At 51.8% G+C, this 23,658-nt stretch overlaps 1 protein-coding gene across 1 annotated transcript; it reads left to right on the top strand.

The window, feature by feature from the left end:
• Positions 1-10,622: 10,622 nt before the first annotated feature.
• Positions 10,623-22,288, top strand: OTUB2 (OTU deubiquitinase, ubiquitin aldehyde binding 2). Its single transcript, XM_011991811.1, has 6 exons — positions 10,623-10,712; positions 10,830-10,925; positions 12,414-12,532; positions 17,335-17,419; positions 17,970-18,164; positions 19,097-22,288. The coding sequence occupies exons 1-6, from the start codon at positions 10,623-10,625 to the stop codon at positions 19,301-19,303; spliced, it is 792 nt and encodes a 263-aa protein (XP_011847201.1). The 3' UTR covers positions 19,304-22,288.
• Positions 22,289-23,658: the final 1,370 nt, after the last annotated feature.

Here is a 23,658-nt window from a genome sequence, read left to right as displayed (position 1 = left end):
CCCCAGTCAGCAGTCCACGGCCCCTCCTACCCGAGGGCTCAGCCGTCAAAGACCAACCCACTCCTGGCCCCTGCCCCAACCCCACGAGGGGATCTAGGAGTTGCACAGGGGACCAGATCGTCTGTCCCTGCGGGCGACTAGTCCGTCTCCATTTTTGGAGTCGGGACCCACGTGGAGAGGTTGCCTCAAGTTGTGAGGCACATGAGTTAGGGGTCGGGGAAAGAAAATACTCAGGAATCCCTGATGGAGAGTCCTGTCTGCACAGAACGGGGCCCAGAGACCCTCTGAGCCAGGCTAACCCTGGGCTTGAGCAGGTGGGGAAACTGAGGTCAGACAGGGAAGGGCTGGTACTGATAGTGGTGGTCCTGGGACTTGAACCCAGGCCTCTGGACTCTCAGTTCAGTACTCTTTGTGTTACATCAGCTCACCTTCCAGGTTGCCATGGGGTCAGGCATCCTGCAGGGGACTGGGTGGGATGGCTGCCTAAGACCCTTCAACCCTGAGCAGGGGGGAGCCTGTGGAGTGAGGGCTGAGTGGCTTGAGTCGGGGCCACACAGCCCCAGGTTCAAGTCTCACTTCCATCTCCTGGAAAGCAAAGAGGCTTTGGTTGGTCCACTCTCCCCCTCAGCACCGTTTTGCACATCTGTGTAATGGGCTGCTGTGAGAACCATGTGAGATGATTAGCTGGAGCTTTTCCTGTGACAACAGAGTCCTGGAAATGGGTGTGCACAGATGCCTGGTTCTTCAAGCTTAGCCTCCTCTCTCCTATGACTGGGCAGGAAAATGGGTCACCGCAGCAGGATGCTGCCAGGCTGGGGCATGGGTCAAAGCCTGGTCATGGCCTGGCATGATCTGGGTGTGGCATAGGCAGCCAGGGCACTCAAGCTGGGACTGTCCTTGCCAAGCCAGCTTGGGGCGTAGCTGGGGGCCTCTGGGGCATCTGGAAGCACCAGCTTCCTGCTTCCACTTGGTGCCCAAGGGTTTACCTGGTTGAGCTGCTCCTGGAAGGCAGCCCAGGTGTTTCTGCATCACCCACCAGGGAGGGATGGAGCTGGGGTAATGATGGGCTTAGCCACCCGGGAGCTGGAGGCTGGCATGCCCTCTGGCCACCGCTCGGCAGCTGAGAGCACAGCAGAGGCGGTAGCCGCTCTTTGTGCCATGCAGTGAGGCCGCTCACTCTGCCCCCTATGTGCCCTAACTCAGGAGACTGGAAGTTAGAGGGCAGGTGGGGTCCAAAGCCCTCACACCTCACTGGGGGCTTGAGTGCCTTGGCAATGGATGAAGTGATTAACCCACTAAAATAGGATGTCTGTCTGGGAATCACAGGGGTGGAGGCAGTGCAGGGTCTGTCTGTTCCCTTCCCTTCACGTGGCATTTATTGAGCACCTACTGCATGTGGGGACCATACTGGGCCCTATACTGCATGGTGGGTTTTTATGTTGAACCTGCATTGTGTGGATGGTGGTGAGTGTGTGTGTGTGACAGAAGGAATATCCTTGGAAAATACAGCATCTTCTTTGCTTTCCTGTTTCTACATCACTGGGCTAAGCTTGAGGAAGGGCCCCCCGTGGAAGACGTAAAGCCCCTTGGGAAGGTAGGGGTGAGACAAGGACCAGGCCTCTGGCAGGGACTGCAAATAGCGAGGAGTCTCATGCACTCAAGGTGCATTTCATGTTTGGTGAATGAATGAATCAGACATAAGCAGGAAAACCACAGGGGCCTATTGTGCTTTGTTCTGTTATTTGTCAAACAGGTCCCCAGTGGGCGCCTTTGTCAGGCCTGTGCTGGGCACTGTGACACTAATGAGAAAGACAAGGTGCCCGCCCGCTCTAGGACCTCACTGCCTGCTGGCCAAGACAGCTGGACACAAGCAGTGTCTGAGCTACAGGTCATGGCCTAAGAGGCCTAAGGACTTTGGGAGCACAGTGAGAGGTCAATATGCTCTGAGGGAGTGGGGGTGTTGGAAGGTTCTGCAGAGGAGGTCTTTTGAGCTGGGGGAGGTCTTCTGAGCTGAGTTGAAGGATGTATATGAGTGTTCAAGAAGGATTTGGGAAGGGTACATTCCTTCTGGTGGGTGCGGGGGGAAAGTGGGCTATCAGGCTTTGAAGCATGGTCAAGAATGGGGAAAGGTAAACAGCCTCTGAAGATGCAAGGAGATTGAGGGAGGCAGGGAAATTGAGTCTGGAAAATTCGGTGGGATCAGGATGTTCTGTGCAGGGCCTCACTTGTGCTATGGGGTTTGGGTTTTATTCCACCAATAAGGGGGAAACGATAACATATTTTTGACAAGTGAGAGATGGTTGACTTGGACGATCTCTCTGACAATGAAGTGGACACAGGGTTGGAGGTAGCCAGGCTGGAGTCAGAGCCTGGCTAGTCCCGTGCATGCATCTGTCTATTCATTCATGCAGTGTGTGAGCTTCCCGGGCTGCCATTACAAAGTACCACAAACTGTGGTGTAGAGCAACAGAAATGGATTCTTACAGTGCTGGAGGCTGGAAGCTGAAGATCAAGGTATCAGCAGGGCCATGCTCCCTCTGAAGGCGCCAGGGAAGGTTCTGTTCCAGGCCTCCCTCCAAGCTTCTGGTAGCTCCTTGGCTTGTGGTTGCAGAACTCTGATCTTCATGTGGTGTGCTTCCTGTATGCGGGTCTGTGTCCTAATTTCCTCTTTTTATAAGGATACCAGTCATATTGGATTAGAGGCCCACCCTACTCCAGCATGACCTCATCTCAGCTAATTACATCTGCAATGACCCCATTTTCAAATAAGATCCCATTCTAAGGTACCAAGGATTAGGAATTCAACATATGAATTTTGGTGGGGGGACACAGTTCAACCCATAACACTCAGTATACATTTCTGGAACATGGCTGTGTGCCAGGCACTGAGAATCCAGCATTGACAGGCAGACAAAGTCCCTGTGCTCATGGAATTGGCATTGCAGTGGAGGGAGCCATGCAGCACGCGGGTAAACAGGCGAGCCTATTAGATCATGCCCTGAAGAAATAAAGGTGAGAGGGATGGGGAGGGGCAAGGGAAGGCCTTTCTGAGGAGGTGACTCCACCTGCATCTTGGGAAAGGCAGAGGAAGAATCCAGGTCGAAGGAGCAGCCGCGCAAAGGCCCTGAGGTAAGAATGAGTGTGTCTTGTGAAGAAACACAGAGTGGGCCACATGGGGTCAGATCTGGGAGGTCGTTGTCAGAAGATTGAGTCTTGGCCTAAGTGAGGGGGTCCATTGGAGGGCGTGGAGGAAGGGCATGCCCTTGCTGGCTAAGCAGCTTGTATCGGCTGCTTGTGAAGAATGGGCTGGGATGGGGGCAGGAGTGGAAGCCAGGAGGTCCTTGGGCAGATGTTGGTGCAGCCTCCCTGGGGGGAGATGATGGCAGCTTGGATCAATGGGGAGGTCGAGGAGAGAGGAGTGGAGAAGCACCTCTGGGTCTCAGAAGCACCTCTGGGTCTCAGCGTGAGCTCTGCCTGGATGGAGGGGCATTCTGGGGAGCTGGAGAAGCCTGTGGGGGGTGGGGGGCGAGGTGGGCAGGAGAGCAGTCAGGGACATGCTAATTCAGTAATGTTCTCAGACTTCTGAGTGGCGAGTGGCTGTGGAGTCAGAGCTCTAGGGAGAGGTCAGGACCAGAGAGGAAGATGTGAGGGTCTGCTGGGAGGATGCTGTATGAGTTCAGGCATATTCTAAGAGGGAAGGCCAGGGCCCAGGTCAGGGTCTCTGCAAAGCCAACCGAGAACTGACCCAGGGGGTGAAGCCTCATTGCAGGGTCTTGTCACTTTTCTTAGTGGAGCAGCAGACAAGGGACATGTAGAAGCCTGAGCAATGGCCCCAATGATGTCCACGTCCTAATCCCCACAACCTGTGACTATGTTACCGTGGCGAGAGGGGCTTGGCAGATGGGATTGCATTAAGGATCCTGAGTTATCCAGGTAGGCGCAATGACGTAATCACAAGTGTCCTTATGAGAGCAAGGCAGAGTAATGTGGGGGAAGGGGGGCAGGTGCGTAAGCCAGGAAACCTGGGAGCCTCTAGAAACTGAAGAAGAAAACAGATTCTCCCCTAGAACCCATAGAAGGAACGCAGCTCTGTCGCTATCTTGCTTTAGGCCAGCAACACTCCTTTCGGATTTGTGACCTCCAGCACTGTCAGATCATAAATTTGTGTTGTTTTGAGACACTACATTTGTGCTCATTTGTTACAGCAGCCACGGGAAACTCAGGGCACTTGGCTGCCCCTAAATCCATGGCTTCCAAACATTTGTCATCGCTCACCTCATCAGTACAAAACCTCTGAGGCCAGGCGCTCATGCCTGTAATCCCAGCATTTTGGGAGGCCAAGGTGGGAGGATTGCTTGAGCCCAGGAGTTTGAGACCAGCCTGGGCAACACAGTGAGATCCCATCTCAAAACCAAAAAAACAACAACGTTGAGCACTGCATGCATACATATGTCATATATCATACCCCTGAGTACACATCTGAAGGGACATTTCCTCCAGCCCCTGGAGCAGTCCACAGTGCTGGGCCCATGGCTGCGGGCTGCTTGAGGAGTCCTTGGGTTATGTGGGCAGGTTTCAGGTATATACAGAGGCTTGGGAGGGAAAACCAGAGGAAAGTGAGGACTTGTACTTTCCCTAAATTTGGAGGTAGGGCTTGGTCCATGGATTAGGGATGGGGTATCAAGGGCAAGCTCTCCGGCATCATGGTGGGAGTTTATACCCTGGCTCTTTCATCTCAGCCGGTGTTCCAGGGATGTAGGAGGAAGGACCAGCAGACAGACGTAATACCGTCTCCCACCAAAGACTCAAAGCCAGTCTGAACACCAAGCCCACGTCCTAGCGCTTTCTGCTAGTTCCCAGGGTTACTGGGGAAAAGCAGTGATTAAAGAACATCCTTTTCTCACTTTGAAATATATTCCTCCACGCAAGCTGCTAAATCTGTTTCCAAGCCGCAGTGCTCTCTGACTTAATTAATTAGCATCTACTCGCAAACCAGCAATTAAAGGGCTAAAGTCCTTTTAGGTGGCCTAATTAGGTCTGACAGGACATTGTCAAGATGTGGCCTGTCCTTTCTCCATAACATCCTGGAAATTTTCCGCCATGGTTTAAAAAGCAATTACAAATGAGAGCCAGCCAGGTCAAGCCTCACGCCTGATTTATGGGCTAGTAAATCGAGGGTGTGCCTGGGGTTCTCCCAGGAGCTTGAGTCTCTGGTCTTGTCAGGGGTGTGGCCAGGGCCCTGCCAGTGGGGAGTGGCAGGGGACCAACTTGGGCGGAGTTGGATCATTCTGGAGGTGCCAGGTGGGGACTCAAAGGGCCAAAGTGAGAATCCACTTGTCCCTAGGTCCCCTAATAAGCACATCTGGGACCCCTGGGGCCCTGGAGCTAGCCCAAGGTTCCATCACCTGCACCTGCAGATGGCGGTAGCCCACCCGCGAGACATTTGTAAGCAGGGGTAGCTCTTAAATAGTGTGGAGTAAAGGGAAAAAAATCTCCAGAATATCTATAGACTAATATTATGCAAACTTAAAAGGCACGCGTACTTACAAGTCTATAGTTTTTAAAAGGCAGATGCATTTCATTTATACAAGGTACCTAGATAGTCAAATTCATTAGAGACAGAAAAGTAGAAAGGTGGTCGCCAGAGACTGGGGGCAAGGGGCTGGGGAGTTAGTGTTTAATGAGTAGAGATTCATCACAAGTACGTGGAAGAAAAAAATGGGTAGGGGAGTTTCAGTTTGGGAAGATTAAAAGTTCTGGGGATGGATGGTGGCGATGGTTGCACTCTTGTGTGAATGTACTTAATGCCAGTGAACTGTGTACTTAAAAATGGATAAAAATAATAAAGTTTAGGCTATGTATGTTTTACCATAATCATAATAAAAAACAAATATATCTAGAAAGACATGCCATAGAAACTACCTATAGAGGCATGGGGGGATGGAGGAATGGAAATAGGGATCAGGGATGAAGGGGACCAAAACCTGAAAAAATACCTTCCTGAGGCTGGTTTCCACAGCATGTCCTGAGGGTATGGTGAGCTCAGCTCTTAGGAGCTGAGAGGGCTCTGAATTGCTATGCAGTATTTTCTTTTCTTTTCTTTTCTTTTTTTTTTTTTTTTCTGAGATGAAGTCTGTCGCCCAGGCTGGAGTGCAGTGGTCCGGTGGTCACGGTTCACTGCAACCTCTGCCGTCTGGGTTCAAGTGATTTTCCTACCTCAGCCTCCCAAGTAGCTGGGACTACAGGTGCCCACCACCATGCCTGGCTCATTTTTGAATTTTGAGTAGAAACGGGGTTTCGCCATTTTGGCCAGGATGATCTTGAACTCCTGACCTTATGATCCGCCTGCCCCGACCTCCCAAAGTGCTGGGATTACAGACGTGAGCCACCGCACCCGGCCCTATGTAATATTTTCCCTTAACTTGGCTATTTTAAAGAACTTAAGTAGATTTGTCAAAAATGCAAAGTTTATGTTAATAGAGCAAGTGGAAACCTAACTTGACTTTCCTGGCATAGGTGCCACCCTCGTTCCTAATCCACCTTTAAATATTCCTCATTTTAACTGGTTTTGTTTGTTTGTTTGTTTGTTTTTTGAAATGGAGTATCGCTCTGTCGCCCAGCCTGGAGTGCAGTGGCATGATCTCAGCTCACTGCAAGCTCTGCCTTCTGGGTTCACGCCATTCTCCTGCCTCAGCCTCCCGAGTAGCTGGGACTACAGGCGCCCGCCACCACGCCCGGCTAATTTTTTGTATTTTTAGTAGAGATGGGGTTTCACCGTGTTAGCCAGGATGGTCTCGATCTCCTGACCTTGTGACCTGTCTGCCTTGGCCTCCCAAAGTGCTGGGATTACAGGCGTGAGCCACCGCGCCAGGCCCCCTCATTTTAACTGTTGATGGCAGTTTTCTGCATTGAAGTACTTATCTCTGCATGTTGAAGATTAATTCCTTAAATCCATTCCACTCCTCCGTTGATTCCCCTCTCAGACACTGCAGAGGAAATGTAGCAGATTTTGTGTCCTCCTTCCGCCATTTTGGTTTTGGTTTTGGGCAGTCCACACACCAGCAGTATTAAATATAGTTGTTCTACTGTTTGATCTATGATTTAAAAAGACCCAAGCCACCATTTTAAGTCAGCTGTCTATAAAAACAACAAGACTTTTATATAGTATAAACAAATTGTTAGATAAATAATGAGACTTTGGAATGAAGTCAGAGGGTGCATGAGTGCAGAGCAGGTGCGCTTGCTTTTCAGTATTACCTGTTTGTCCTCCTACCATCCATGCAAGGCAGCAGAGAGAGACAGCTTTCATTCTGAAATGTACAGAATCCTATGCATATTTGCTGTATTAGCATGCAGTATGAGTGCCAGATTAATTGTACAACTAGCAATTGTTATTATGCTAGTAATGTCAATCTTTCATGATTTAGAATAGACCAAAACATGTTAACTTTTTATAAATTTGCCTTTGAAGTCAATAAATCTGGCTTGGTTTAAGTTAAAAGAAAAAACACAAATGAAAATGGAATGATTTTGAACTCCGAGTCAGAGGCCTGCCCAATCTGGAGAAGAGAGACTAGCAAAATAGAAAGGAGTTCAAGGTATGCTAGAGGCTGTCTTTCTCCTTGACGCGATTAGAAGGCTTGAAGGAAGTGGAAAGGCAAGTCACTTTCCTTCCATTTATCACGGATGTATTTTACTGCCGTGTTTGGATATTGCCTGTAAATCGTGTCCTGTTTCACCTGTGATGAGCATCTCTTGGGCTTGAAAACGCTGTTGTGGACACTGAGCCCCCGGGATCAGAAGCTGGATGGAGAACTTTCCTGGGGGAGGCCTCAGGGGCAGGAGGTCGGGACCTGGCCTGTTGATAAGAAGGCCCTGGGCTGCCCGGCGTGGAATGTCCCTTTGTGTTTAGCAGCCTTGCTCAAGACCTCTGCGTTCTGCCTACCTAGCAGTTTGGCATGGTAGAATTTCCATGGGCTTCAGAGTCAGATAGATCTGCCTAAAATTGCTTCTTAGCACAGGGCACCTGACCTTGTCAGTAGAATGGGCATAATACCCATCTCAGGAGGTAGTTGTGAGGATTCAGTGAGATAATGGGGACATGTCAGCCTCTCTCCCCGAGCCTAGCACATAGTATGTGCATAATAATGGCACCTGTTATCACCTCATACCTCTTGGGCCTAGGGTAGCAGATCGCCAGATCATCTTCCATGTGTTGACTTTCAGCCTCACACTCGCAGGGTGGCTGCTGTAGACATTGCACCTGCACTAACGGCGGGAAGAAGTAAAACACTCCCGTCTCTGTTCCTTTTATCCAAAACCAAAAGCTTCCCCAGAAGTCCCCAGCAGACTTTTCATGGGTCCAGCTGGCCAGCCCCAGCTACCTGACTGCCCATAGCTGCAAGGGAGGCTAGGAAAATGGGAAAGAGGTAGGATTGTTGTGACTTACCCAGTCATTTTTTATTGTGTTGTGGGATTCCATTAGTGGGGAGGAAACGGGTCACGGCTGATGAGACAGAAGCCCTCGGCACCTGCCCCCAAGTGTTACCTGATTCCTCCTGATGGTTTTCCTGTTGCTTTGCCAGCCCGCACTATGATGTCAGGGCAGAAGGAAGGAAGGAGTCTGGGGCTGGATTAATTTAGCAAAGAAGGGTGAGTACAGCATGGAAGCTTCTAGAAGCAAAATCCAGAATCCCTTCTTCCAACCCCCCAAGTGTTTGCATGCCCTGTTTCCACTTTTGGAAGCATTCTTCATCCAGTTCTTTTTTTTTTTTTTTTTTTTTTTAAGACAGAGTCTTGTTCTGTTGCCCCGGAGTGCAGTGGTGCGATCTTGCCTCACTGCAACCTCCGCCTCCCAGGTTTCAGAAATTCTCTACCTCAGCCTCCTGAATAGCTGGGATTACAGGCACGTGCCACCATGCCCAGCTAATTTTTTTTTTTGTATTTTTAGTAGACACGAGGTTTCGCCATCTTAGCCAGGCTGGTCTTGAACTCCTGATCTTGTGACCCACCCACCTCGGCCTCCCAAAGTGCTGGGATTACAGGCATGAGCCACCGTGCCTGGCCCATCCAGTTCTTTAGGACAATGGATTCATCCTCTCTTTTTAAGCTTTCTTCTGGGAAGTTGCCCTGAATCCCATGTTTGGGGGAGATCATGTTTGGTGCCACCAGAAAGGGAGAAACGGAATAAAGTGTAAGTTCAAGGGAGAGCCCAGGACCGACTCAGATGAGGTGAGGAGATCAGGGAGGCTTCATGGAGGAGGTAGCTTTTATTCATTTGTTTGAAGAATATCTCACCCCCTTCTCTGTGCCAGGCCCTTGGTGAATGGAAGATGGCAGACAGTATGACAAGCTGTCATCCAGGCCCCCTAAAAACACCCCTGCCCAGTCCCAGCTTCGCCCCTGACCTGATACTGGATGCAGGGTCAGGGCCAGATGGAAGTTTGCAGTCTGTCCCATGTGGAGGCAGGAGCAACAAAAGTCATTGAGGCCTCATTATCTAATCTCATGGTCCAGCTTTCTGCTGCTGTGTGCTGAGCTTTGGAAAAAGCTAATCATCCAAAATCCAGATATATTTCTTCAGGTGAAGAAAGGGGTTTGTAGCGTCAGAGGGCTCCTCTCTGAGCAGGATGGTATTGGGTTGAGATCATTATCTAGTCAGCGATGAGGCTGAGAGGCTACCAGGGAAGGCCACTGTGGCCAATGTGACATGAAAAAGGCCAGTTACAACTGCATGTCAACAATGATGGTGATAAATGGATGGAAAACTAGATTTCTATTTACAAAAATCCCAATTAACAGTGACCATCCACAGTACTCTATTGGATAAAAATGGTCTCCTCTGGTTGTGTGCAGCAGCCAGCCTCACTTGTTTTAAGCTATAAACTGTAAGTGGCTTTAACACCATTTCTCTCACAGTATGTTCATGCTGCAATCAAAGCGGCTTTGGGTGGGTTGGAGGCTAGAGATGCAGCTCTCGCTTGTTTGAGCCCTGCTGACAAGATAGCACAAGGCGGCGACCAGGCCCACGGGGAGCTGGCTGCTAGAACGAGGTGTATCCTGCAGTTTCCTTCACCTGGAAGCTTCCTTTTGCAGTTGCCTCCTCCCGGCCCGCCAATTTCTTCGCAGGCCTGGAGAGACCCTGCCTGTAGGAGGCTTGTCTTTCTGGGTTGGAATTGACCTAGTCCTAGAGCTGGGTTGTAGTATAAACTTTCTCCGCTAGGTGGTGCATGAAGATGCCCTCCCGCCCTGTGCTCCCTGAGCTCAATCTCTTGACACCTTCCCTGGCATCTCCGTGTACCTCTTCTGGTGACCTTATCACCCCCTATCTTGATTGTTTTTCTCTGTAGACTGTGAGCCTTGTGGGTGGGGGAGTGCTAGACGTTCCTCCTTCTGTATTTCCAGCATGTGACACAGTGCTGGGCATGTGGATGTTCAGGAATTGTTGGATGAATCAAAGAATGAATGAATGAATGCATGAATGAGAGAGGAGGGATGGAAGGAGACAAAGGGCCTTATCCTCATGCATGAAGGCTCATTAGGTTCGAGGTACACATTCTGTGAAATGAATCAGGCTTCAATAACAAGATGAGTTTCCTTATAACCAGGGCTATCTCTTCACGATGGCCCTGACCCTGACGATCCCTGTCCTAGAAATGTGGCGATCCCAACAGGCGTCTAGGATGTTGGTAACATACTCCCAGCATGAGAAGGTAGGAAGGTCCCATTCATTGTTGTCTGTAACTGGCAGTTCAGAGGCCACCAGCTCGCGGAGTCCCATCCGTTGCTTTTGAAATTGTCACAGCATTTCTTCCTTCCCTATCTTCCAGAGTGAAACATCTTTCAACCTAATATCAGAAAAATGTGACATTCTATCCATTCTTCGGGACCATCCTGAAAACAGGATTTACCGGAGGAAAATCGAGGTGAGGCAGAGGGCAGGGAGAAAAGCATCCTAAAATAAACAGGCTGGAGTTGGGAGTGTAAAGGTGATGCCTCTTTGAAGGCCAATAGTTTGGGCCAGGTTCCTGGGCAAATGAAAGGATTCCTAGGATATTTCGATGTTGGACATTTGCCTTAGCAATACATCCTTTCATTCCAAAAAAAAAAAAAAGGATTTTTTGTTTAAAAGTTTAGCACTATCCTAATGTTTTATTTACTCACTGAGACTTCACTACAACTCTGTGAGGTAAGTACTTTTATTATACCCATTTTACAGCTGAGGAAACTGAGGCACAGAAATTAAATTGTGGCCATTTAGCTCATGAGTGGCCAAGCTGGGATTTAAATCCAGGCAGCCGAGTCTCAAGCCACATTCGTAACTGCTGTGCCGGGAGACCTCTTGGAGGGAAAGTGTACTCCAGTGAGGCTAAAGGGATTTGTGGGAAGGCTGCAGGGATCGCTTACGGAGCGGTCACCCGTGGGTGGCCGGAGGAGCTGGGTACCCACTCTGTCCCTCTGGCAGCAGGCCCCGGCTGCTCTCTGTACTCTGCAGGACTTCCTCTCGCTGCAGGACAGGCTTGCTCTGGCACTGACCCCACAGGCCCTTCCCTTTGAGTTCCTCTCAGACACGCAGCACCGTTGCTGGACCCCGTTACTTATCCTCAGAGACTCTGATGGGTCCAGCTTGGGTCAGATGTCTATCAGCAGCCAGGGGTAGTGGTGTGGGCATCATGTGATCGGAACGCCGCTGCAGGGGCACTTCCAGGACAGGAGCTGGGCTCTGCAGCCCGCTGACTTTCGTGTCCCCCGGAGCCCTCCTGGGAGAAGAGCCAGCGGCTCCAGAGAGTCCCTGCCTCCCCACTGCCAGCTGGCCTCAGGTGGGCCCAAGTCAGCTCTGAGCCTTCTCATGGCTATGGGGGGAACATGAACTCCCAGACCCCTTGAAAACCATCCTCTGCTGTCAAAACGCTGCTTATAGTCCCATGAGGCAGGAAAGGGGATTCCAGGCCAGTTCAGAGGGACACCTACTTATTGCTAGGAGTGGAGCTGGAGCCTACCCCTCCCTCCCCTGCTCACACATGCAACCCCCCAACCCCTACTTCTGCCGGCTCCCGATTCTCTGTGCTGCTCCCCCAGGAAGGCTTCCCCAACTTCCAAAAGCCAGTGCAATGCCACTGCCCTGTGGCACCCAGCCGTGCACTCCTTCTGTCCTCACAGTGCCACTGTCTTAACTATCCATCTTCCCTCCCGGACTGTAGGCTGCCGGGGGGCAGGGACGGACACACAGGACAATGCAGTGTATTTTTATATCAGGGGGATGAACGAGGGTGGGAGGCTGAGGGGATAGCAGCCTGAAGGGAGGGAGCAGGCGTTTCCTGGGAGAGATGGGGGGCACCTGGCTAGTCCCAGCACCTAAACCACACAGAGCTGTTATTGGTGCAAATGCCCACATTTCTTTCTGTCCCCTTCAGGAACTCAGCAAAAGGTTCACCGCCATCCGCAAGACCAAAGGGGATGGGAACTGCTTCTACAGGGCCTTGGGCTATTCCTACCTGGAGTCCTTGCTGGGGAAGAGCAGGGAGATCTTCAAGTGAGTGCCGGGGCCCCTTGGGCTCTCAAGGCTATGTTCTCTGTGCTAGGTCAGCCCCAAGTCTCTCGGAGGTTTTTGTTACACTCGGGCTGGTTAACCCAGAGAGTGAGCTGAAGGGCTGCCTGGCAGAGGCGTTTGATGTTGGGGGAGCCCAGCTGCCTGCTGTGGTGGAGTTGGAGGCAGCCAAGGGGTGGAGGATGGAATCTGTGGCCTCCCAGATGCTTTCCATCCTCTGCTTCTACCACAGGCCTGGGTCAGCCCAGGTAAGTCGCGGAGCAGGTGCTTCGTGACCTAATCTGAAAAAAGAAAACACAAACAAAAAGAAGCTTTGCCCCGGTGTTCGGCATAATTCCTGTTGACCTTGGTTTGGAGTGTGTGTGACCCAGGCATTCAGCTGTCTGGGCCTGGCCCTGAGGTCATGCTGGAGAAGGTCTGTGTCCAGAGCTGCCCCATCATCTCGGCTAGTTCAGGGTTTCTCATACCTGAACATTTGTACAAGGCCCCTGATTCTCTAGTCCATAGCAAGATACAAACAGCAAAGACAAACAAACCCCTGAGACCTGGCTAGGACGCAAATTCCTGTTCAGGGGGAGCAGGGCAGAGCCGGGACTGCTTTCGTCACTGCCTCCCAGGAGATGCTGATGCCGCTGGGCCTCAGACCATGCTTTGAGGAGCAAGGAGCTAAGAGACCCACCTGGCTCTTAACTTTTGGGGGTCTCAGAGCCCTTAGAGGCTTTGGTGAGGGCCATGGGCCCTCCTCATCTGAGACCCGCACCCAAATGCCCTCTGGAAACAGTACGGGGGGCAGTGGGTCACAGAGCACTTCTTTGGCTAAGGCAGGTTTCTCACCAGCGGCATGACTGATGTTGTGGGCTAGATCATGCTCATGGTGGGGGCTGTCCTATTGTAGGCTTATTAGCAGCATCCCTGGCCCCCACCCATGAGATACTAGTAGTAACCCCTTCCCCAAGTCATGACAATCAAAACTGCCTCCAGACACTGCCAAGAATCTCCTTTCGGCAGAAAAAAAGTCGACCCTATCTGGTTGAGAACTACTAGGTTAAGGCCATCATCTCCTGTTCAAAATATAGATGATCTCAAAGAGGGTAGAAGTTGAGTCATCTATTCCTTGGCTGAACCGTTCAGATTGTTTCCCCAGTGACAGACTGGCAGAGCCCCTTATGATGAAGAGTCAGCTATCTCAAGCCATTCCCCTCCCCAACTTTCTCAGAGCCCTGTGGGAACCAGCGCAGCACAGTGCAGGGATTATGACCCCAACGTCATTTCCCTATGACCCATGTGCCCTGGAGTTGTGCCACACAGCAGCCCTGGGCTCTGAGGTCAGACCTCACTCTCTTGCTTACTTGCTGTGCCACCTTGGGCAAGTGACCTGACCTCTCTGGTCCTCAGTTTTCATGCCTGTGGAAGGTGGGCATTATAACACACTTCAGGATGCTACTGTGAGGACTCAGGGGGTGATGCTGGTCAAGCCCAATGCCTGCCTCTCTCTCTGCACCAGCCCACGTGCTCTGTTCACCTTTCCTCTGTCCTGTCTCCCTGCTCGTCAGCACACACGGGTGCCATGCTCAGACCCTGCTCTAGGCTGTGGGGATACTGCAGTGAACAAGAGAGACAAAAATCCCTGCCTTGTGGGGCTTGCGTCCTAATGGGAGAAGATGGACAGTACATGAGTATCATGTTTGAGGTGTCAGATGGTGATAAGTATTGTGGGAAAAATCAAGCAGGAAGGAGGCCGAGGAGTGCAAGGTCTGGCGTTGTCTGTTTCAAGTAGGGTTGGAGAGGTAAGGGCGGCAGGGCACATAGCACCTCAGGCCTTTCTAAGGACCTTGGCATTCAGCCTGAAGGACGCGGGAGCCACCGAAGGATTGTGCAGCACGGGAACCTGCCCTGCTGGCTGCTGTGTACAGGACAGATGGGGGCGGAGACACGGCCAGGGAGATGTGGTTGGCGAGAGATCCAGAGAGGAGATGGCCGTGGCGTGAGCAGGTGGATGCAGTGGGCATGGCAAGAAGTGGGCAGGTCTAGACACCTGTGGAGGTGGCAAAGACAGGATTCGTGCCTGACTCACATGTTGGACATGGCAGAGTCAAGGATGGTTCCCAGATATTTGACCTGAGAGTTAGCAGGATGGAGAAGCCGTTTGCTGCAAGAGAGGGCTGAGGAAGATCAGGAGCTGTGTTTTGCGATGCTGTCTGAAATGTCCAGAAGTCATAGAGTGGGGGTGTCTGGTGGGCACTGGAGGTATGAGGCTGGTGTTCAGCAGGCAAGCCGGGGCACACAGGTGGTAAGTCAAACCACAAGGCTGCATGAGACCACCAGCATTTTCTCTTTCTTTTTTAAAACATTTTCTTTCTCTCTTTATTTTTTCTTAAGAGATGGGTCTTGCTATGTTGTCTAGGCTGGCCTCGAACTCTTGGGCTCAGGCGGTCCTCCCTCCTCAGCCTGCATCTTCTTACACAAAAACCGAGACCATGTCACTCACAGGCTTGAAATATGCTCCTGACCTCTAGGAGCAGTGGAAACCCCTGACACCAAGGCCCTCCACACCAGGCCCCTGCCCCTCCTACCCCATTGCCTGCCCACCCTGAGGTCTAGGCACAAGGACCCATTTATCCCACACATACCAGAGCTTGCAGGCATGACATGCCGCCTGACGCTGCCTTGGCCTAGGTAGCCCTGCCTCTGACCTGGCTGTGGGTTCTTCGGGCCCCAGGCAGGTTGCTTCACTCACTCCTCTGTAGCTCCTTTCCCCAGCTGAACAGTGACCATAGCCCTGTCATGGACATTAAGTGATTGACTCGTGAGTACTTGGAACACTGACTGGGGTGTTCTGTGCTAGCTCTGACTGTCTGCGTCATGCATCCTCCACAACCTGCTGTCTCCCTGTGTGCAGTGAGCCCAGAGCCACCCAGGCAGACACCTGTTCTCTGCTCAGTGCTGCTGCAGGGCTGGAGCAAGCATGTTGCAGCAGTATGCTTGTTCCAGCCCTGGATCTTGCATACTTGCTCTAGAAGTATTCAAAGTACTTCCGTGTGCCGGAGGCTTGGAGAACACGCGCTTCCTTTGAGGGCAGCCACTGTTACTACCCCATCTTACAGATGAGCAAACAGAGCCTCATAGAGGTCAAATGACTTGCCAGAGGTCCCACACAGGCTTGTGTGCAGCCCCAGCTGTCTGAACTTGCCCCCCTGCCAAGCCCCAGTGCCATCCCTCCCCACATCCCTGGCTTGCCTCTTGGGGGTGCATGTCCTGGCCTGGGGGCTTGCCCCCTTCTAACAGGGCCTGCAACGGCGTGCTGCTTATCTCCGTGTCCCCAGTGCCTGGCACAGAGGGGCCCACAAGTCAGTGGCAAGGAATGAATGTGGAATGAGGCAGAGGTTTGGGGGTGGGAGTAGGGGCAGGAGAGCTGGGAGCAGAGCAGTGCACTTCATGGCCATGCAGGGACAGAGTGGCCCGAAGAGGGAGCAGCCCTGGAGGACTGCAGCTGCTTCCTGGAGCTGCTCCTAGTACTCTGGCCATGGGCCACCTAGGCCACAGCTGAAGACAGAACAGGGGGTGCTGATGAGGGTGGCTCCTGAGCGAGAGGCATTAGTCAGCACTGACCATCAGATCCTTGCCCTGGCCCGGAGGGGAAACCTAGGTAGCAGGTACCACCGCAGTGGAGGCCTCATCCTCCCGGGCAGCCCTCCGTTCGCCCTCAGCACCCCTGCAGTCAAGGCGTCATCACCATCCACACTTGTGCCAAAGAGGAGCCTATGGCCAAAAGCCACAGGGAGACTTGACAGGGCTGGAGGGGACTGCGGCTAGAAGTCAGCACAGGATCCATCCCTCCCATCCAGGCACCTCATGCCGCAATCAGGACAATCTAGTCCTGGCCCAGGCAGGACTCTTAGATATGCCAGGACCAGCCAGGGGCAAGCGGCGTCTAGGCAAACACTCCTACTTCTGAGTTAGGAGACTGGCTTCCCGTCCACACCCACCACTTTCTCCCTCCTCGCCGCCCCCTGTCCTACAAGGCACTAGGCTTTTCCGGAGCACAGCAACTTCTGAGGTGGCCCAGGCCTCTGTATTCCCTTGTGAAACCTGCAGCCTCCTGGGTCCTGTGAGAGCCTCGTCTCCGTTCCTAGGGAAAGTAAGGGGCTGGAGAACTAGGTGTGGCCTTAGTGTTCTGCGCCTGCCAGCTAGTCACCCAGGGCCGCTCACCTGGTCCTTGTGGGAGGCAGCCCTTCCTCCATACCTCATTGCTGCCACTAAACTTGGAGTGTCCTGGAGCCAGGGCCAGGCCCAGGCCCAGGCTTGGGTTTCTTGCCATGCTCCCTGAGGGTACCAGGACAGGTCCCAGAAAGGGGCTGTGCCATGAGGGGGCCTGCAGTGGGTGCAGAGAGGAACAACCCAGCATGCACAGAGCAAAGGCCTGTGGAGCGGGTCCCCAAGGGTGACTTGGTGCTGGCAGATGCTTAACAGCCGGCTTTGGGCGTGCGGGAGGCCTGGTGTGTGTTGTCAGTCGATTGCTGTGGTGTCAGTATTCAATATTACCATGATTGAGTCAAGCTGCCCTCATGAGGTCACTGAGTAGGGAGTTGGAAAAGATGCAAAATCACACACGTCCTTGTCATATCGTCTTTCTACCATGCACACACACACAATGCAGCTCAGTCACCAGGGCCCGGGGACTAGAGATGAGGTTGGTGGGTGCAGTGGGTTGAGAGGGGGATGCACAGTTGACAATCACAGCACACTCGCTGTGTTTCCCTGTAAACACTCAGTCTACCCCCCTGTAGGTTCAAAGAACGCGTACTGCAGACCCCAAATGACCTTCTGGCTGCTGGCTTTGAGGAGCACAAGTTCAGAAACTTCTTCAATGCTGTGAGTTCACCTAGTCCCTCCTTCCACACTGGCAGAGCAGACAGGAGCGGGCACTGGTTGGAGCCCCGCACAGCCCACAGCTCTGCTTCTCCGGGCTGGGGAAGGACAGAGGGTTGCTTCCTGCTTGTGGGGGTGTGTGGGCACAGGGAGCCCAGGGCCCTGCCCTCCCTTTGGGAGGAGGCACGTCCTCCACCCTATTCCATCTCCACCTTGTGCCTCCCTATCCAATTAGTGAGGGGGCGGGATCGAGGACTCTGACGCTTGCCACTCTGAGTGTGCATGTGAGAATGCAAACCCAGGTAGTCATGGCAGGAAGACCCAACTGCCGCTCCCTAGACGTGCCTCTGGCCTAGTGTACAAACTACAAAGTCTTGCTAACCCTGGGTTACTTAGCTTAGGCAGAATCTCAGACTGATTTTCTACTTCAACCTGAGAATCTACAAATGAAAATGCACGCGAGGGCTTCATGCAAAGGGAGGGAGCGGAGGGAGAATGCAGAGGGAGGGCTGGGGCTTGCTTGGCCTCCCTAGCTGAGGGCCGGGCGGCACAGTTTTACAGTGTGGTGGAACTGGTAGAGAAAGACGGCTCAGTGTCCAGCCTGCTGAAGGTGTTCAACGACCAGAGTGCCTCAGACCACATCGTGCAGTTCCTGCGCCTGCTCACATCGGCCTTCATCAGAAACCGAGCAGACTTCTTCCGGCACTTCATTGACGAGGAGATGGACATCAAAGACTTCTGCACTCATGTAGGTGTTGGGGTCTCAGCCCCAGCCCCGGGTTCTGCTCCTGTGGCCCTCTCCCACAGACTTCAGCACCCATCTCTAGCCAAGGGACTTGGGTGTCACGACTGCCCTTGCAATTCAAACAGAGCTAGGTTAGCAAGCTGCAGACAGGTCTCACCTGAGCTGCCTGAGGTGTGTGGCCTGAAGCAAGGCACTTCCCTCCCTGGAGATTTCCCATCTGAAAAATAAGGGATTTGGACTGGCCTGTTTACAAAACCGCAGAGTCATAGTCCAAGAGTTACATTTGCTTGACGTGTTTAGGATGCGTGGTATTTACCCGAAAGAATTGCCAATATTTGAAAATTAGGCACTTTTCATAGGAATATTTGGATTTCTGTTGGAAAATCAGAAGATCCAGCCCCCAGGCCCTTGCTCGTGCAGGACAGTATCAGCAGGCACTAAGCAGCAGCTGCCCTCTCGATATGGGACACACACCTGCTTGCCACCGCCTCTGCCTCTTCCATCGTCTCTGCAGCATCCGGACTGGCACCCTCACTCACCAGCCTGGCCTCTGCAAACACTTAAGCTTGGAAGGCACCCCTGGATGTCAGGGTGCCTTTTATCTCTAAGATTCTTTGATGCCCAACCTGAAAAATTTCTGCCCCCTTTCCAGATCCGTCTAAAGTAGTAGCCTGCTCTCAGGTGTAACAAGGTCTAGAATGGAAAAGATCCAGGTTCGATTCTTGCCATTGTAGCGATTTCTAGCTGTGCTGCCTCTCAGTGAGGCTGTTTCCTGTGTGACATGAGAATGTCCATACCCAACTCATGGGAAGTTGTGAAGATGATGTCCCAGCACAGAGGCTGTGACCATGACCCTGAGAGCCAGAGTTGAACTCACTTATCCTCTGCCAGGCCTCCCTCCTAAGCTGGTTTCTTTTCATTTTGGCTCCCTGCAGGAAGTGGAGCCCATGGCCACGGAGTGTGACCACATCCAGATCACAGCATTGTCCCAGGCCCTGAGCATCGCCCTGCAGGTGGAGTATGTGGACGAGATGGATACCGCCCTGAACCACCACGTGTTCCCTGAGGCCGCCACCCCTTCCGTTTACCTGCTCTATAAAACATCCCACTACAACATCCTTTATGCAGCCGATAAACATTGATTAATTTTAGGCCATGCAGTGGAACCTGTCACCTAATGGGACTGCATTCTGAATGGAACATTCCGGCTCTTCAATTTTTTAAGCAATTTAGACTGTAGCAAGAAAATGTGCAGCCTTTTGGGCAAAGCCCCTGGAATGAGGCCTACCCATTATGGACTGTGGTAACTTGGTGGTATTTTTAGTATTTATTTTAATGGAGGATCAAATGCTTTCTAACTGGGCCCCTGACAGTTCCCTGTGAGGCCTGGATGGGTCACCTGTCCTCTCTGGAATTGTTTCTTCAACTGGAGGAGGGTCCTGCCTATGTTGACATTGCATTGTAGAAAAATGGGGCCTCTGGTTTCTCTTTACCAGGGGCAGTGCCTCTCTGCGGGGGAGGAAAAGCTCAAGGTTAGCTGTCTTAATGCAAGTGACTTACCAGGCCTACAGAGTCCAGTCCAGTCATTCGTTGGACTGGGCTCTGGCAGATGGCCTGTTGAGCTCAATTTGAATGTGAGGGCTGCGGTGTGGTTTCAAACATTCATGATGGATGTATTTTCCTACCCCTAACTTAACGAGAAAACAAAAGACTTTCTTTTTTTGCCAAAGTCCAGAAAAGGGCCTTTAGCCTTTACCAGGAGCTTAAATTGTTGGGGCCCCTCTACCTCTCTCAGGGCCAGAACTGCCTGATTTTTGGTGGACGAGCCCTTCAGGGTTCTGCTGTCAGCCCCACCTGGACAGAGGCTTACAAGACTAGGGTCTGGAGCAGAATCTGTGTATTTCTGTCTGGGACCAGGAAGCTGCAGCTGTCCCATCATCCCCAGCAAATCCTAGAAGTGGAGTCTGGGTACTTCACGGAGAGAGGTGTCGGCACGCACAGCCGTGGACCCAGCTGAGCAGAGCAGATGCTTTGCAAGCTGCCCCTGGCTGCTTTCTCCCTTTCCCGCTTCTGCTCTCTTTATGGACTGGTCAGAGGGTAGGTGGGAAAGAACAGACAAGCCATGTAAGTTGGCAGTGGGGAGATTTCTGCTGTGGAAACTGCCTGGGAATTCAGGCCAGCAGCGTCCTCATTCGGCCACCTGGCTATGCCCCTTAAATAAGTCCCTCACCTTGCTGCCTCAGGACCTTCAAGATTCCATCCGTGGGCTGGCCGGCGCGACGGCACCAGTGGGGCCCCACACCCTGGCTGGGCGGAGGTGCTGCTAGCAACCTCTCTTTCTCTGTAGGAGGAAATGGAAAATGCAGGGTGTGGAATTGCCCTTTGGGGTCCTTCCTTAATTGAAGGCCACCTTCTCACAGGTTTCATTCTGCAGGGATTTATTGGAATCTATTGGTGCTGCTGCGTGAGTCTGCTGACAACCTGACTACACAAGGACTGGGTAGCAGACTCCTCAGAGTCCTCTTGACACAAATGTCCGATTTGTGTCACTCTTCTGCCTTCGTGAAAAGCCAATAGCACTCTAAAATGTCAGGGGATTTTCGTTCCAAGCAGGGCCCCTGGTTTCCATGCTGCCCTCAGTTGGAGTTTGGATCCAAAGGCTCTGGCTAAGTCATTATGTCACTTTTTCACAGGAATGTAAATTTGGCCATCACCTCTGAATTTGTTCAGTACCCCACCATGGTCTATGAGAAGTACACTGGAAGCGTGGGGGGAACACATGACATGATTTGTAAATAGCATCATCTTTGCCAGACAAGTCTCCAGAGGATCCCTGTTTCCCAACTGAAAGGTGTGAACGGACACACACATGGCCTGGATGACACCTTGGCTGTTCTGAGGGGCTGTCAGGTGGGCTCTGGGCCTTCCAGCTAGGCTCTCAAGCACAGCAGAAGCCTCACTGGCTGCTATGTCTCTGTATCTGTGGCTTGTATGGTAACCTCAGAAGCAGAGCTGTTTGGCAGACTGGCTGGAGAAATTCCCTCTGGGAGACTTGCCTGTGCTGTGCTTCCAGGTCACAGAGCCCCCCAGAAACTCACAGGGGCCCTCTTCCCAGGAAAGAATCTATTCTATCACTTCAGAATCAGGACACTCAAGCTCTGGCAGAGGCAGGCCAAGTTACTTTCATGGTCTTACCCTCTGCTTTTCCCCGTTTTGCAAAAAACCATCAGCCAAATCCGAACCATTGCCCTTGTTCCCCCGACATTCCCTCTCAGATTTGTCTCAAAGGGAAAACACAGTGGATGAAAAGGTGTGGCAGGCTTTGGCAGCTTATTAAAATCTAGTCATCTGTCGATGTTACTTTGCTTGTCCACAGCAGCCAGTCACCCTGGCAGTCACACTTCCTGGATAATTCTCTACCCTCACCCCACAGAGCCATCTCTCTCCAGACCAAAAGCTGGAAGGAGAGTTGTTTTGAGAGCTTGTTTTTACAACTGCACGTTTATTATGATACTTTCTCTCCAAAGGAAACTTTATAAATCAATGGGAACAATTAGCAACAGAAAGAGCACAGTCCCTGCTTTTGACTGGGTTTCTATTTTAAGCACAAATGAGATCTCTGGAGCCAGAATGCCAGGGTTCAACCCTCAGCATTGCCACTTACTAGCTGTATGATCTTGGCCAACTTCACTTCCCTGAACCCCAATTCCAAAGTTTGTGAAATGGCGACAATACCTATGTATCACTGGATTATTGGCTAAAATGGAATGAGATTCCTTGTGTGAAAACAGCTATTATACCTGACACTCATCGTATGGGCTCTACAAAGGGATGTTCCCCAACCTGTCCTTTCCGACAGGAAGCACGGGGCACTGCAGATGGGGAAGCATGTCACCTTGGCAGTGACTCTGTGGCTTCCCAAGCAGGAGTGTCAGGGGAACCATTAGACAGAGTCTAGGAGCCACACGCATTGCCACCCTGAGCAGACATGGGAGTGGGGAGGGGGCTGTGACTCAGTGAGTGACTTTCAGGGGCCCCAGGCCCTGCGGGATGTAGGCCAAGCCCTACAGCTTCCCTGGGCAGTAAGTAAAAACATTCTCCTAGCATTAAAATGGTTTCCATAACTACTTTTGTCCTGGCTTAATACTGGGTTCCTGGCATGCGGCCAAGAACTCTGCTTTTCCGTGGTGCTTATGTGTTGAGTAGATTAGCTGGGGAGGGATATTCCTTGTTTAATGGCAGATCCAGGACACTCAGGAAGCTCTGCCCATTGACTTCACCTTACCAGGCGAGAGTAGCACTACTTGGAAGGCTGCTCCTGTCTTATAAAGCCTGTCTACTTATTAGCTCCTCCACCGAAAAAAGGAAAAGAATTTGCTGTTAGAAGGCTAGGGCAGGACACCGACAGTCATCAGGGGATCTATGTTTGGCTTGTGACAAGTGGCTTCACTCCCACGGCTCAGGTACTATTGGGGGATATTGAGCCTACTTCCTAACCCCACTGACCTCCACTGCATCATTTGGAAAAGGGAGTCTCCCTGTCATTCTCTGATAGCTGTCAGTCAGGAGCTGACCTCACAGACAGGGGCACTTTCCCCTCCTATCCAGGTCACTGGTGACACTGGGGGATGGGAGGTCACTCCTTGGCAACACTTCTGAGACTGAAGTCGTTTTCTGAACTTGTCCTGGGCCCAGAAGGAAGATACTAATCCCACCTCTGCCACTTGGCTGCTGTGTGGCGCTGGGCAAGTCTCAATCACTGGGTGTCTATATGCTCAAGTACAAAAAACAGTATTAAGACTTATAGATGGGCACAGTAGCTCACACCTGTAATCCCAGCACTTTGGGATGCTGAGGCAGGAGGATCACTTGAGGGCAGGAGTTTTGAGACCAGCCTAAGCAACATAGTGAGACCCCACCTCTACAAAAAAAAAAAAAAAAAAAAAAAAATCAGCCAGGTATGGTGGTGTGTGCCTGTAGTCCCAGCTACTTGGGAGGCTGAGGCAGGAGGATTGCCTGGGCCCAGGAGTGTGAGGTTGCAGTGAGCTGTGACTGTGCCACTGCACTCCAACCTGGGCAACAGAGCAAGACCCTGTCTCCAAAAAAAAAAAATTATTTCTCAGGACCTTCAAGACTAAATGCTAATTAGATAAAAGTGCCAACCATGAGGCGAGAGAGGCGAGCTACTTAGATCTTGGGGTATCTTGGTCCATTTGTGTATCCTCTTCAATTCCCTAGCACCCCTTGAACTAAACAGCTGTATTGTATTGTGCCCCGATAAATACTTGTTTGGAAGCCAGACAGTTATGCAGAAATCTGTGCTTCTCCCATGGTTGTGGGAGTTGTGGATACTCACCTACACTGATGCAGACAAAGCTGGGGCAGCACCAGGAAGTCCCTAGTTCTCTGGGCACACATTTATACCAGGCTGACCAAGCCTTGAGTTCCTCTTCTCCCAAGGAGCTCAGCTAAGGGAACACAGCATAGCAAGTGCTAT

This window comes from Mandrillus leucophaeus, unplaced genomic scaffold, assembly GCF_000951045.1.
Source record: "Mandrillus leucophaeus isolate KB7577 unplaced genomic scaffold, Mleu.le_1.0 Scaffold4, whole genome shotgun sequence".
In the NCBI taxonomy this organism is placed as follows: domain Eukaryota; kingdom Metazoa; phylum Chordata; class Mammalia; order Primates; family Cercopithecidae; genus Mandrillus; species Mandrillus leucophaeus.
This window is presented reverse-complemented; position numbering and strand designations above follow the sequence as displayed.

Excerpts from the sequence above, each read along its gene's own strand:
- OTUB2 (XM_011991811.1), top strand. The coding sequence starts at position 10,623 with ATGGCCCTGACCCTGACGATCCCTGTCCTAGAAATGTGGCGATCCCAA. Across the intron at positions 17,420-17,969 it reads TCAGAAACTTCTTCAATGCT|TTTTACAGTGTGGTGGAACT; the intron begins GTGAGTTCACCT and ends CGGGCGGCACAG. Across the intron at positions 18,165-19,096 it reads TCAAAGACTTCTGCACTCAT|GAAGTGGAGCCCATGGCCAC; the intron begins GTAGGTGTTGGG and ends GGCTCCCTGCAG.